Here is a 15,222-nt window from a genome sequence, read left to right as displayed (position 1 = left end):
AGGTCTGGAAAAGGTGAAAAGCAGAAAATAAAAGCTGCCCAAGATCTTTAAAAAACTACAAATGCCACATACAACACAGGTAGACATTAAAGAAGAGGCAGCAGTAAATGACTGATTGATGGAGACATAAGGGCTAGTATTACAAAAAGTGGATTGTGTGCACACTTGCTGAGAATATAATAAAAAAATCTTTTGACTACAAAACTATCAAGGAAGAATAAGAATTCACAGCAGAAAAAGACTGAATGAGCCTTCAGTTAGCATAAAAAAGGACAATGAAGAAGAGATCGAAGTGGCAAGTGAAATCACCACGTCCAGACACCACCAAAATCCTGAAAAACTTCTAAATCAAGTATATTTCCTATCGCCCTTTTGAAAACAGATGCATAAGCACATTACTGACACCTTTATTATTACAGAAATCTGGTAGCAAAATAAAAATAAATTTGACAGAAGGAATCAGCAATGCATTCAGAAGCACTGATCTAAACTGGTGCATTCATATCGTGTCACTGTGAAATGCAGAATACACATGTGCTTATCCAAGCCAGAAACAAAACTCCCATTGACTCAAATCCATCCAAGACTGGATTAGAAAGATGCACAGAATAATCTCAGGGAGATTTCTGAAGGGCATGCCCCTGTGGCACAAGACACACCTGCTGTTAACACAAATTTAGAAACAATTATCAGCAGGACAAATCAGATTTCCATATGCCCATAGAGTAAAACTACTTCACAGAAAGCACTGCAAAGCAATTGCTTCCAAGGATTCTACTCTGACAATTCTTAAAAGTTAGAACAGAAGCCAAAGTTTCCTGGAAGAACACAAGGCCAGGCTTAAGCTGAGTCGATTCTGATATAGTACTCATCAAGAGTAACTGCTCTACACAGAAAATCCACAGCACTTTTGAATGGGCATTTCCGCTCCTGTCCTACTGCTTCATTGTGCCTTCAACCATTAGCACATTAGATGAGAAAACTGAACAGGACGCAGCTTTCAAGGAGGTTGGTAAGGCAGGCAAAACGTAAGTCTCTCTCAAAACTGAACAGCTTTGTTTACAGTGGTCTCCCACACACAGTCCAAAAACTGCAGAAGTCCACTTAAGAAAACTTACTTTAAAATGGTGTATTTCAAAACAAGAGGATAAGTCTAGTATTTGATTTGTGCAACGCCAAATAGCAATTTCAGCAGATTTATCTTTGAAGTACAGAATGGAGCACATGCATAATACCTGGTCCTCTTCACAAATAAAAGGTACACTCACAGTTCTGACGGAAGATCATGCATTTAGCAGCATTGTTCATTCAAAAAGCTGACTTATAAGCTGTCAGTTAAGACTCTGACAGCTAGTAGGGAAGAAGAAAGCATTTTAGATTTCTAAACATTGTTTCTAGCTTCTACTGCTTAGCACTACGCTATTCCTACAGCAAAACATAAATCAGCAAGGAACATGGCGATGCTGAAGCGTATGCACAACATACAATGCCACATCAGAATAAAAAAAATAAAATGTACTCTCTATTGTCACTTTTCATTACAAAAATACCAGATGGAGAATACAGACTTTCAGGAACAATCTCACAGAAACTAGGCAGGCTGAGACATACAAACACTTGGCAAAGCATACACACACACACACAAATGTTGCACTGAGGACTAAAGAACAGCACAGATTGAAATACAGTGTTACTGAGGACAGATGTTATCAGAAGAGTTTTTAAAAGTACGTATTTAAATAACAATTGGTAAATTTTGTTGTCTAACTAGTCTTATGCTGATCTGCAAGCTTGTTGTTGGCCATACACACTCTTAAATTTTGGCTCTACAGGAAGCTTCTGCACCCGTTACTAGAACACGAAGTCTGAGGAAAAAGAAGAATTTGGTCCTGAGTTTTGTTGTTTTCACATTCAAGTTCATTTTATCTTAATAACAGTATTCAGGACTGAACAGGTTAACTACAAAAAAAGTCAGTTGGTATTTCTTTTTCTCTGCACCTATAAAAAATTGCAAATGGAAAAGCTCTCAAGGAAATTTAGTTCATACCAAACCATGTGCCAGACAAAAAAGGGTCAAATAAACGTACTCCAGAACACAGACAGTCTTAGCTGAGAAGCAGTATGTAATTCTGACACACAACATCCTACTACAGCTCCTCGAGTAGGTTCAGGACACGTCATCTCAGCAGCCTGAAGTTAGATTACAGTCTTGTCCCTTTACCAGTACAAAAGCCTACGTCAAGGGTCCAGACTCGATTCGTGTTCTTCGGTTTCATCAGGTAGTTCTTCAGCAGACGCATCACACACATTGTCCTGGTTATCTGCAGACTGATTCGGCTCATCAGGTTCCCCAGCAGCAATCTGAGTTGTTTCTTCTTCCTCTTCTTCCTCAACTTCGCCATCATCCTCTACATCCATCTCAAACACCCTCACATGACGGAGATTTGAACTTAGCTATAGAGACATTAAGAAATTTCTGTTAGTAAGTAAATAAAAGCACCGATACCATTTTTCATGTCAGACAACTATTTTGAAAACATCCTTTATCTTTGAAATGGAGGTATCAAGGAAATTAGCAACCTTTTTTTACCACTCTGCAGGCTGAAAAGTAAAGCAAATAGGTCTAATAACTTCTGTTAGTTTTGCCATGTGGTGTTATGAGAGACGTATGACTGTATCCTGACACACTGATAACAGATTATGACAAAATAATATATTTGTTTTAAAAGAAGTTCTGATAAATCTCACTAAATTAGCAGAAACAGGTTATCACTCTCTCCAGTCATAGCATGTTTTCTTTAATAGTTTACAGGCTTGTTGAGAGATACTTTACTTACCACGCAGGAAACTTTTCTAATGCCATTTACAGCAACATACTGAGCTTTCATATTCTCCAGCACTCTCCACTGACTCTCCAAGAAGACAGTACGCGTGGGTATCTCGCCACTTTGCTCATCCAGCCTGCACACAGCCAAGAAGAAAAGCACAATACAGTACATAAGAAACAATTACAATACTAAGAAAAACCTCCGTCAGTCCAGTTTTTTATGTCTAAGTTTTGTTATATCATATGCAACAAGCAGACAAGCATATGAAACCATCATAACTCTGCTAACAAATATTCTAGAGCAGGGGATCCAACAGATACAGCACGTGTCAACTGAGGTAAAAAGATTACAGCAAGTGAGAAGGGAGGTGTAAAGCCTGATCTTCCCACAGCAAACAGTTACAGCAGGAGGATGAGGATGGCTCTTCAAACCTCTCCTCTGCAAGAAGAGGAGTTTCTGAACAAAGTCCTGGAGACGATGCCTCACTTACACAGAAGTTTGGTCACCGTGACCTTTCAAAGGTGTATTACTCCAATTCACCCCCACTCATAGGGGATTGTATCCTGTCTATTACAGTGGCCAGGATTACTTCGATCTTGTTTTTAATATTTTCTGTTCATTCTTCAATACCAAATTTCTTTGTGGCATGAAAAAAATATTTACAGTTCAGTATGGCTCTTTATTTTGAGGTAAAAATATACCTTAAGCAATCCACCAGAAAGGCATAGGGGGGAAAAAAAAAAGAGGAAAGATGAAGCAATATCTGTATATCCTTATTACAGAGGTGTATGAGCAAATACGCCGAAAACATCCCAAATTCAAGTATTCTGACCAGCAAAGTCAGCATCCTCTAAAGAAAAGATTTCTGATTCGACAGGATGTCTTGAATTGGTCCTCCCATTTCATGAGAGCCACATGCACAGGTAGTATTCAGTCCCTAAAAAGCAAAACCAACCCCAACCCAACCCCCCAAAAAAAACACAAAACAAGCTTCCATCACCCCACTCTCCTTGGCACAAAAAGAGCTTTTGTCTTTAAAATATTTACACACACACAAAAATCATGAGTAAATGTACACAATTAAAATATTTGCTTAACCTGCGTTTCAGTTCTGCATTTTCAGACTTGCTCAAAGTTTTTGAGTACCTTTTAGTAGAATCCCAGATGAATTCCCTATCTTGATCCTCATCTGTGTATAGTGAAGATAAAGGCAGCTGAGCCAAGACTCTCTCCTTGCCCTCTTGCTCCACGCTCTCCTTCAAAACTACAGTTACAGTTTCATCATCATAGAAGTGTGCATCTAAACAACTGTAGCATCTACAGGAAAAAATTTAAAAAGCATCATGGAATAAAAGTGAGTACAGAACTAAAATATTTTTAGGTTGCACAGCATTCATGTTAAAAAGTGTTCAGTAGTTAACAGTGAGCTTTACTGTAAACAATAAAAAAGGTCAGTCATGCAGCTAAGACACTGAAAGACAGCCATAACCACGGCAGACTCCCTTATTATGCAGGAAAAATGATTCTGAAGAAAAAAGAAAACAAACAACCAAACCACACCCAAAAAAACCAACTTACTAGCAATCTTATTTTTAACTATTTCAGGTGAAATGAAAGAAACAATAAACACAAACACCAAAGAAAATTTAGAACGCAACTGAAGGTACGGAGGGCAATCACATCTGGCCTTTCTACATGGAAAGGGCAAAATTAGTTTGCCATGCCTTCTAAGACGCCTTCATTCAGGCATATCGAGTCTCACTCCATCTTACTTAAAGAACACCAGACATAAGCAAAAGCTGTTTCCAGCTAGCTTTGTTTCTTGCACACGTGCCAAAGGTCTACTTTTTAACTAGAAAACTAAATTTTACTTGACCTTGAGATGAAGTGCAAAATAAGACTCCCACAATCCTACAGCTTCATGCACCTGTGCCATTTCTTACAGCCTGACTCCCTCAGGGACTACAAGCCGGTACAGCATCTGAAGTAGTAACTTGTAGGATAAAAGCCAAACTATAATGCCCCAGAAGTTAACTTAAAGTAAAATAAACACTCGAAAACATGGTCTTCTATTTAGCAATCTACAATTCTGGAAGAAAAATCAAATATACTGACCTGGAGTCTGAGCTGTCACTTATACTGTTGTTCAAGAAGTTTCCAAACTCTACTGCAAGAATTCCATTACTGACAGACCTAGAAGAACAGTGTTCATTATCTTGGTGATTAATTTCTTTTCCATTCATAGTGAATCCAAAATCTCTAATGGCAGCTGTGGTAAGAGATGGTGTAAGCCTGTCTAAGCTTAGCACAATACATGGCTGCATCCCAAGATAATGTACCTGGTGGATGGGAACCTTCTGATTTCTTCTACCCCTCAGCAAAACGTGACTAATGGAGTCAAATGGGAAATGGTGTCTGGCTTGAGGGATACAGTTCTTCTTTGCTAAACTCTTGGCTCAACTGTCCTAGTCTCAAGTCCATTAAGTTACTCGTTACTACAGAAAACGAGTTTAGACTATTTTAGGTATCAATGAGGAAGGAAATAGGATAATTTTGTCATCATCAGCTCTCAACTGTAAACACAAAAGATAGCTTCACCATGTTTTCTTCAGCAGCAAAACTTCTTTAAGAATTCTCAACCTTATCACAGTTATCTCCTCAAATTAAATAACACAGATTATAAATATCAGTATTTTACAGAGAGGAGTAGTTTTTGTTTTCTAAACCCAGGTCATTTCAGTGATCCCACTGACAGAATGCATCTTAAGCAGTTTTATCAGCACAACTAGGTAGTGACAAACTGTATCTTGGACACAGAAACTCCTGAAGGTACACAAAACTACACGCCAAAGATGTATTCTATTTGTTGCACCTATAAGCCCACCTCCCATTTTCCCTTAGAGTATTAAATTACAGGCTGCAAGGGGTTACTCAAAGAATAGTATTTACAGTAAGACAAAGCAACACTGAAAGCATGATTCCCTGTAATTTTTCACAAGTCTGCACAAGCAAGTAATCCTGTGAGGAGCAAAACTAAGGGAGCCTGATTTTTTCCTAAGCTTAAAACGGTCTTGTGTCTTGTGATTACATCTTCTGAGTCTAATACAACAGAACCTCCTGCTGCAGTTTCCTAATGTCCTCCTCAATTTCTCTAGTATCCAAGACAGACTGTATTCATGCTGCTCTTTATTTCTTTTTACAAAAAGATTCAAATTGTAATTGTCTCTGTACACATGTGCTCATGCTCAAGCTCACAAACCACTTTTCCCCCCCTTTTTGTCTTACCTGGAAGTATCAGTATGTCTTCTCAAAATGTGTATCTTAGAAATAGAATTTTCTAATATGGTGAAGAGAACATAATGTATATTGGATGTTTTGTCATTCCACCTGTAATGTAGGGGGAGGAAATGAAAATTTAGGTCATGTTTTGATAATTGGTAAGTGACATAGAAAAAGGAATAGCAGCATACTTACAGAAATGGTAGTTTAAATAATTGAGGTGTGGAATCTTCACTGAAAAGAAAAAAACAATCCAGTTTATAAAATGCTACTGTAATTCTGTGCAACTGAGCTTCAGAAATAATGTAAAGAAATACCTTTCAGAAGTTTTGTAAAGAGGCATGCAGACTGCTTGATGCACAGACTTTCCAATCACATCCTAACAAATATAATGAAAATAGGCCAAAAATGCAGGTAGTTATTCATAACTATACACCTTTTTAAGATCAAAAAAACCCAACTAAACAAAAACACCTGACTACATCTGAAAAAAAAAATCCACTAATATTTATGCTGGAATAAACATCCCTATTGCAAACACTACTGTCACTTGATACACTTGTTTCATGTTTCTTCATAAATGTAGACTAATGTATTGCCAACTAACACAGTTACCTAGTACATAGGGCATACACCCAGCTAATTAACGTTAAAAACAGATACCAATAATGTGGGAACAGAAGACGTGAAACAAAAAATTCCCCATTACACTCTCACTAGCCAAAGGCTTGAGACATCCTGGCAGTGGTAAAGCTGGGCTACACGCTACCACCTAAGCTGTACTCACTCAACGGCAAGGATTAAAACTTCACGCCTTACTAAGCATGACTACTATCTTCAGTTGACTGCTACCCGAAAAGAAAGTTATCATTTATATAAACAGAACTTACCGCTGGCTTTTGTAAACACTGATCAATGACCCTTTCCATTTGCCTTTTGACAAAATGCAGTGATTTCTCAGGATAGTAGGGAAACAAAAGTGGACTTTCTGGAAACAGATAAAGTTAATTTAAAAAATGCTTGTATCTCTATAAAAACATACTACACTGTTATTAAAGTGACAAATTGGAAAGAGTCAGTAAGATGATCGTGGGGCTAGAGCACACGCTTTTACAAGAAGTTGAGGGGGCTGGGTTTGTTCAAGCCTAGAGAAGCGAGGGCTGACAAGGAAGAACCCATAGGTCTCTTCAGCTGCCTAAAGGAGGATTACAGAGGACATCATTTCAAAGCTGCACACAGGGATAGGAGAAGATGTAACAGTCGTAAGCTCCATCAGCAAGGGAAATTCCAATCAGATATAAGGAAAAAAAGTTTTCACAAGGACTGGTTAGTCACTGGAACAGGGTGCCCAGAGAGGCTGCAGGGTCTCTATCCTTGCAGGCATAGAGGACTCAACTGCACAAAGCCTTGAGCAACCCAGCCTAGCTTCAAGATTTGCCCTGCTTTGGTTGGATTAGGTGACCGCCCAAGTTATTCCCTGATTATAAATTCTAACTCAAGTAACTAACTGGATTATAATATGAAACAAGACAAACAAATGAGAAAGAGAGGCCTGCCTGCCCCTTCAGCTATTCTTCACAGCCCATTCAAAATCGCAAAAAGATGGAATTGCATTTACCCAAGAGCTAGAAACACAGTTGTCATAAAATACCTTGTTTAAGCAAAACAATTTCCATACTTACAGTAACTATGATTTGGCTTCAATAGGACTGATTCATTCTTATGAAATTAACTACTTTGTAAGAAGACATTTAGCTTTTGAGGTAAATCTCACTACTTCTTTAAGTACATAACCTGTTTCTTTTCCCATATTTAGCTGGAAAAGTGATAAAAATTACACCAACCAACAAAATACCAAAGGGTAGAAAGTATCAATGACAGAAGCGTTATTTGTCCTATAAACCTGAGAGTTCTGGAAGCAAGCTTGCCAAATTAATGCCAACAGAATCATTTACAAACCATCTCCACAAACAATCGCAAATCTTGGGTGGTAACAGAAATGACCACTCAAGCAGTCTACACACTTAAAGTATCAAACGTATTTTCAATGTATGTTCAAAAATACATTTCTCTAAATACCACTTTGCCAAACAAAAATGTTACCAGTTCCCCCCTTTTTATTGAATTAAATAGGCAGAAAAAGGCAGCTATAGCAAATTCTATTACACGACAGCTTATGCTGTAGGATTTTTAGTTAAAGTTAAACAAGAATCATTTTCACCATCAGCTTGTTATAGTCTCTTACTTCTTTTTCACCACTAATTAACAAAATAGCCTGACTCCAGTCAAAGAGAATAAGTTAGGACACTTCCCTCAGGTATGACCTAGATGCAATTATTACTTCACTGAACTGGAATTAAGACCTCTTAAAATAGACATCTCCTGGGATTCCTTCCAAGCCAACATTTCTAGGACTGATACATAAAAGGTAGGAAACTCCTAATACCCAGGAAATGGTAATTGACTGGGTAAGTAGCTACATAAAACTGTGCAAAATAACAAGGCCCATTTATTTTATTCTGCCCAGATGAAGACCCATGACTGACGCTACAGAAATAACTCATAAGCCTGAAGAAACAGATTAATCTTCCACATTTATTACATTCTACATATATCTTTGATTCAGTTTTACTTTTTACTAAAGCACACGTTACCTTTAAGATGAGTACTATTTTTAAGAAAGTTAAACCACTGGTTTCCCTCTGTATTGGGTGGTGATACAAGGTCATCATCTTCATCTTTCAAGTACTAGAAAAGGAACAGACATTCATAAGACTACATTTTAAGAATAAGGGACATTAACTTGCCCTGCTCTTAAAACTAGATATTCTAGCCCTTCTTGAAACACTATGAAAAATCAACTACTGTCTAAGACCATATAGTGATATTCCCTTAAGAAACTGATTTTTAAATCAAGTTTGAGCACAAACGTTTTGAAATCCAGTAAGCAATGTCATAAAGACAACAAACATGTTTCAGTTGTACGTTACTGTTGCTGGCTGCAAAGAAGTTTGACCCTTTTCCTAAAAATATAGCATGTGTGAGGTAAAACTATAAGAAACATTTTTAAAACACACCTTTTCCTAGTAATAGTGGAAAATAACTAAAATACTGTCCTTCACCATTACTGGAATGTGCAACAGAGAGTAAAAGGGACAGAGAAGAAAAGTGGGCACAGCTTTAAAAGCTTCTCCATCTAAGGATTTTCTCATTTATTCTTTTTCCATTCATTCCCTCGCTCTTTACCTGGCCAACTCTCTCCACATTGAAGTATTTTCCTTTACGATTGTAAAGTTCTGGTGCCTGAAAAAATAAAGCAAACAAAACCGTTATTTAAGACCAAAGTTAATGAGAAGTAGTGTACAAAAAGATGACTGAATTATTTTATTACAAGATTTTTCAGATTCATTTCATGGCAGCAAAAATACAGTGAGATGCTGTACTTGGCAAACCAATACACCTTACCTCATTGAAGTGTTCAGTAAGAAAATCAGCAACAAACGTGATATCTTTTTGAGTCATCTAAAATTAAAACAAACAATGGTGAGAAAAGCAAAGGATAAGAAATGCAGCTCAATGAACACGTTCTGTAGGCTGAACAAGCACAGCTCCCTCACCTGCCCTCACAGGGCAAGTGCTCCAGCCTCCAACCTGCTTGGGAGCCCTCTACTGAACTCACTCCAGTTTATTCATGTCTGTCTTGTACAGGAGGGCCCTGAACTGGTGCAAGTATTCTAGATGCAATCCAAAGAGTGCTAAATGAGGGTAACTACTTCCCTTGACCTCCTGGCCATGCTCCTGTTGGCACAGCCGTGGTTGCTCTTGTCTGCCTTTGCTGCCAGGGTGGTCTGCTGGCTCATGCCCAGCTTGCGTCCACCAACACCCCCAGGTCAGTCTCAGCAGAGCTGCTCCCCAGCCAGTTGGGCCCTGCTGTGCATTTGCAGGGGTTTTACTCTTCCCTAGGACAGAACCTCACATGCGTCCTGGCTGAACTTCAGGAGGTCTTTATCTGTCCATTTCTCCAGCCTGTTTCCTTCTGGAAGGCACCTCTGCCCTTAAGCGTATTAACTGGTTCACCCAGCATGATGGTGTCTGCAAATCTGATGCAGGTGTATTCCATCTCCTCTACCAGGACATCAGTAAAGATGTTAAAATCTCTTTCTGGTTAACTTAGTCATTTAGGGCATATAAAGAGCTGCTATACACAGAGGTCTCACATTCACATATAGCGTACTAAAAAGACTAGTATTAACAAAGAAAACAGAAAAAGGTAATTCATGTAGGACAGCACATTAGTGTGAATCTGCAGGCATCACCTTTCTCAAAGAAATGACACAGACACTTTCCTGTAAGTTTTGGAACAAAAATAAACCTATAACCTTGCGCTCAAGTCAAGCAGAATACAGAGAATACCACCATTTATTAGAAAATGTTACTACTACCTTGTTCAGTTCTGGAAGCACATGATCTTCTGACATCCTCAACATGGCTGAGGGAAAAATGATATTCTTACTGCTTTAATATTAATATGTTTTCCTATTATTCTTAATTTTCCATGGCTATGTAATAAGACACTGCTGATAAAATAGGAAAGAATAATTTGTCAGAAGCAAAAGAGTCTCGAACGAAGGATTACGAATTGAGACTGAAATTAAGTCTCACTTGTCCCACCACTAGCTAACAGTACAAATCTTGGCAAATTTTTACGCTTAATCTTTTCCAACTGCACCGTACCCTGTACAAGACTGAGATAAGATTATAAAAAGGGTTCCTAAGAATTTATTCATGTATATACTAAGAGTAGTAAAATGTATATATATAAAATACATGACTCCTGTCATGCCTAGAATAATGTGATTTAAGAGAATTGCATAGAAGTAATTTTAAATCAGTGAGGCTTGGATAAACAGCTCTCTGTTTAGTTTCAACAGAAGCAAACACAGTGAACATTTAAATAATGAAAGTTCTAACGTTATGACAGAGAACTCTGACAGTTCTGCTTTCTGCAATTTTTAAAATTATTATATTCCTGCTACTAAGTGCTAACACTACGTTTCTGGTGCTTTTACAGAATCTGGTAAGACTGATCAGTTTTTTTGTAAAGTAGTTCTAAAAAGATCAATTAAAAATTATAAACCTACTCATAACCACTTTATAAAAGCAAGCAGGCTAAAATATAGCATTCTGCACTCCCTTCTAACATTTTACCTGCAGCTACCCAGCTAAAATTGGAGGTAGCTAGTAAGTGCATCTGGACATTCAGAGACTTTACCTTGGTGTATAACCTTACAGCTAACTAGGTGTCCACAGGAGAAAACCGCAAGTGACAGAGTAAAGGAGAGTTAAGACTATACTTCAAATTTGTTGTAAACTAAATAAAGTCCTTTAATTTCTCCAAGTCAAGACCAGCAAATTGCTCATGAAGCAGACAACAGTTTGAAGCAAACATTACAGGATAAGTATACACAATACCCACTGTACACACAGTAAGTATCATTGAGAACTATTTAATTTATGATCTATGTGTTTACTATTATAACTATTCTTGCCTCATCAACTCTAACCTTCTAGATGTCCAGAAATTGTCTATGACAGAAACAAATAGATGGTTGTAACTAAGATTGGCTTAACTACTTGCCGACATTTCAATGCTTACAATACAAAACAGATACTGGATGCTTACTATGTCATCAAGCTTACCAACATACAGCCATCGAAAAAATGCTTTGAAGTTTTTCATGCTACTGTCGATAACTCTGAGCAAGAAACAAGAGAAAAGATTACCAGATCTAAGCGTCACAAACTGCTCCAAGCTCAAGTCTCATCTTTACTACCAGAAGGCCTGCAAGCACCATTTTTTTAAAAATGCCCAGTGCAACCTTCTAAATAAGACTATTCTTGGGGTATGAGTCTACGAGATGCAGTAAGACAAGACAAAAGCTTACCACCAACAGAGAGGCCTTGCTCTCCCAACCTCCTCGGCTCCCAGCCACATGTTTCCCCTTAGATACCAGACCCAACAGGCACGTTTTTTAAACTCTTCAGACTTTATACTTACTGAAGCAGCTCATTTGCTTTCAGGATGAAAGAACCAACAGCAGTAATAGCCTCTGCAAAAAGAGCTAACCATTATTATAAGGCTTTCAAAAGAGAAATCAGAGTAGGTAAATACCACACACACTACTGTACCTTCAATTCCAGATGCATCTAATCCCAGAGACTCGTATTTTTGTTTCCACAGAGCCATTCCTTTCAATTCACTCAAGTGGTATAACAGCGCCTCAGAGCCGCTAGGAAGGCAGAGGACAGAAGTACAATCTTCTCGTCACCCTTTGGAAATTCACTGCTTCACCGCATGCTACTTTTTTATCTTTTAATGTCTAAAGTGGAGAGCTTTATAAGGTGGTCTGGCATGTAAGGGTTAAAGTATCACTTCACAGAAAAGCAAATATCGTCCTAATGATTTTAACCACCAGCCACAGTTGGTGTGAATATTTTGCATATATCCTATAAATACATCAGACACTGATATACAGGTGATGTGTCATGGAGATTGTTCAAAATACTTAATAGTTCTCCGTTACCCAAAAGTAAAATAGTACATTTTGCCATGATCCCGGTCTCCGCACCAGCACACCTACATACAAAGAACCACCAGTAGAGCACACTGGCTTTTAGCAAAGCATATAATATGCCATTTTATCTATAATTCATTGGAGCTTCTGTGACTTACCTCTGCAAATGGCTTATGACCAACTTTTGTATACTGGAATAGGAAGACTCTATGGACTGACCAAGTTTTTTTAAACCCTGTTAAAAAAGAAATACAAACATATAACAATGTTCTGTTAACAGAACAGTGATTAAAAGATATTAAAACAGATTATTTTAATATGTCAAAAAAATATTAATATACCTTTACTGTCAGTTGGTTCATTAGTAACGCCTGAAGTTCCAGACTGAAATGGTGGGGGAGAGAACAAAATATGAATTCATTTTGTATTTCAGGATCAAATGCAAATGCGTACTCAGATAACACAACAGTAACTACCTTGCTTTGCCCCATAACAACAGCTGCATAAACTCATCCTGAACAGAAGTGGTTGTATTCTTTTCCTGTCAGTCAAAATAATTGAAATAGAATGGTGAAATGATTAAATCCAGGCTATCAGATATTCTCACAAACACTTCAATTAAAAGTGTATTGGAAAACTCACTTATACCCTTGAATGCTGAAATCAGACTACCAATCACTGGAAATTTTTCAGTATTTTAAGCTATTTTCAATTGTATTACACAGTAAAAATTCTAGGCAGTTTGCCATCACCAAGAATCTATTTTTTTAAAAAAAAATAAATAAATTATTTAACTCAATTAACTTCTAGCCATGGTCAATGCACACAAAATTTAAGCAAATCCAAGAGTATCTTAATCCTAGCATGCTCTATTGAACTAGGATGTAAGTGCTGGTGGGCTGTTACTCAACATTTACAGTATTCAGTTTATCAGTGACCAAAGTACAAAGAGCACAACCTTAAATAGCTGTGCAAGCTGAAAACTATCACCTTTGAATAACTTTGAATAAATAAAATAAAGAAGTATCACAATACAATCGTGCTTGATTGTACTCTGATATCTTCGGCGTCAGAACACTTGACACATAATAGCTTCCAGGTTGCCTCTGAACTTAGAGATTGTTATCTGGAGGCATTATGCTTAAACAACATTAAGATATGCAGTACGTTAAGAAGAACAACCGACCTACTGCAAAAAAATGTGTTTTTTTTTCCAAAAGAATGGTTAATACTGCAGTACCTGTACAAACTTTGTTAATCGTGAGTCCATCTGCATCAATATTTCTTCCCACGCCTCACACATGCACGTCAATGACAACTTTATATACTATAATACAGATACAGACATTAGGATTATTGCCTTTCCCCCCCTTAAAAACACAAGCAAGAACTGGATGTTACAATGCAAAGGGAAGATATACCGTAGATATTACATGAAATTTATAATCAAATTCCAAGTTAGAGCTCTACATTTACTAAAAATCAACTTCAGCTTCTTATTAGAAAACGTTTATTTTACTTTACATGCCCTTATTTATTAGGGAAGATATACCGTAGATATTACATGAAATTTATAATCAAATTCCAAGTTAGAGCTCTACATTTACTAAAAATCAACTTCAGCTACTTATTAGAAAACATATATTAAGAACATTGAAGCCTGTAAGAACTGGGATATTAAAAGGATGTTGTAACACAACTGTACCTGTAACAGAGTTGAAATGTGAGTAAACTTCCGAGCCATTCGAGTTACCTCAGGTAAGTAACTTGATAATAGACTAGTGTCCAGCTGTTAACAAATGAAACAAACAACAGTTAACAGATTATTTGTCTTTTATGAAGTTTTAGATTACAGAAATGAAGAGACAGATAGGGAAGACCCACAGGAAAACTCATTTCCCATTTCCTTAAAGTTGGTTTTAAGGGGGAAATACATTTAATTCAAAGGGGCAATAAAGATTTTTAATACATCTATAAAAACCCTGATTAAGTTCCTCATTTTGGAGTTTTAACAGTAATAGTTTTAATGAGGACTGTGGATAGACTGGATAATCAACAGCATTGGTCCTACGTCTTTGTGTGCAGAATGATGAAAATTGAATAACTGTAACTGTTACTGAATAAATGAATGCTACCTTTAAAGTCGTATTTTAAAAGAATGCCTCAGATCATGATCATCAGTCTCATTGGTGAAACTGCATGTTAACGTGATAAATCAAAAAACAAAATCAGGGTGAATTTCAGGAAGGCTGGAAATAGTTTGTGGTTTTTCTGCAAGTAATGGGAAAGCAATAAAGCCACCAGAAAGTAATTTAAAAAGCAGTTTTATTAAAATTATATTACTTGCCTGAAAATATGTTATCTCTGCTTCGCTGTCTGAAGAGTCTTGCATTTCTGTAATAACTGACAGTGATTTCAAATCACTAGACAAACATAGTCCACGACAAGAACCTGCCACCTGAAGGATTCCAGTATAAAAGTTAATGAAATATTGCATTTCCTCTAGGTGTATTTACTGCCCTAACACATCCATGCACAAA

The 15,222-nt window shown here is 37.3% G+C and overlaps 1 protein-coding gene across 3 annotated transcripts in view; it reads right to left on the bottom strand.

Annotated features, from left to right (window-relative positions):
• Positions 1-391: 391 nt before the first annotated feature.
• LOC141743482 (anaphase-promoting complex subunit 4-like) overlaps positions 392-15,222 on the bottom strand; it is a 33,278-nt gene continuing 18,447 nt past the window's right edge. For 2 of the 3 annotated variants that reach the window (XM_074587732.1, XM_074587730.1), the window contains 21 exons: positions 15,030-15,140; positions 14,388-14,471; positions 13,923-14,009; positions 13,159-13,223; positions 13,024-13,066; positions 12,841-12,917; positions 12,297-12,397; positions 12,166-12,217; positions 11,808-11,863; positions 10,550-10,596; positions 9,573-9,629; positions 9,354-9,410; positions 8,762-8,855; positions 6,998-7,095; positions 6,425-6,486; positions 6,303-6,341; positions 6,114-6,215; positions 4,944-5,021; positions 3,975-4,145; positions 2,838-2,961; positions 392-2,454 (listed from right to left, as the gene is read on the bottom strand). In XM_074587732.1, the coding sequence (XP_074443833.1) occupies positions 2,239-2,454; positions 2,838-2,961; positions 3,975-4,145; positions 4,944-5,021; positions 6,114-6,215; positions 6,303-6,341; positions 6,425-6,486; positions 6,998-7,095; positions 8,762-8,855; positions 9,354-9,410; positions 9,573-9,629; positions 10,550-10,596; positions 11,808-11,863; positions 12,166-12,217; positions 12,297-12,397; positions 12,841-12,917; positions 13,024-13,066; positions 13,159-13,223; positions 13,923-14,009; positions 14,388-14,471; positions 15,030-15,140 (1,821 nt within the window). In that variant the 3' untranslated portion in view covers positions 392-2,238. Of the gene's footprint in view, positions 2,455-2,837; positions 2,962-3,974; positions 4,146-4,943; positions 5,022-6,113; positions 6,216-6,302; positions 6,342-6,424; positions 6,487-6,997; positions 7,096-8,761; positions 8,856-9,353; positions 9,411-9,572; positions 9,630-10,546; positions 10,597-11,807; positions 11,864-12,165; positions 12,218-12,296; positions 12,398-12,840; positions 12,918-13,023; positions 13,067-13,158; positions 13,224-13,922; positions 14,010-14,387; positions 14,472-15,029; positions 15,141-15,222 lie in introns of all 3 variants that reach the window. The other variant, XM_074587729.1, reaches the window with a different exon arrangement.

This window comes from Larus michahellis, chromosome 5 (assembly GCF_964199755.1).
Source record: "Larus michahellis chromosome 5, bLarMic1.1, whole genome shotgun sequence".
NCBI lineage: Eukaryota > Metazoa > Chordata > Aves > Charadriiformes > Laridae > Larus > Larus michahellis.
This window is presented reverse-complemented; position numbering and strand designations above follow the sequence as displayed.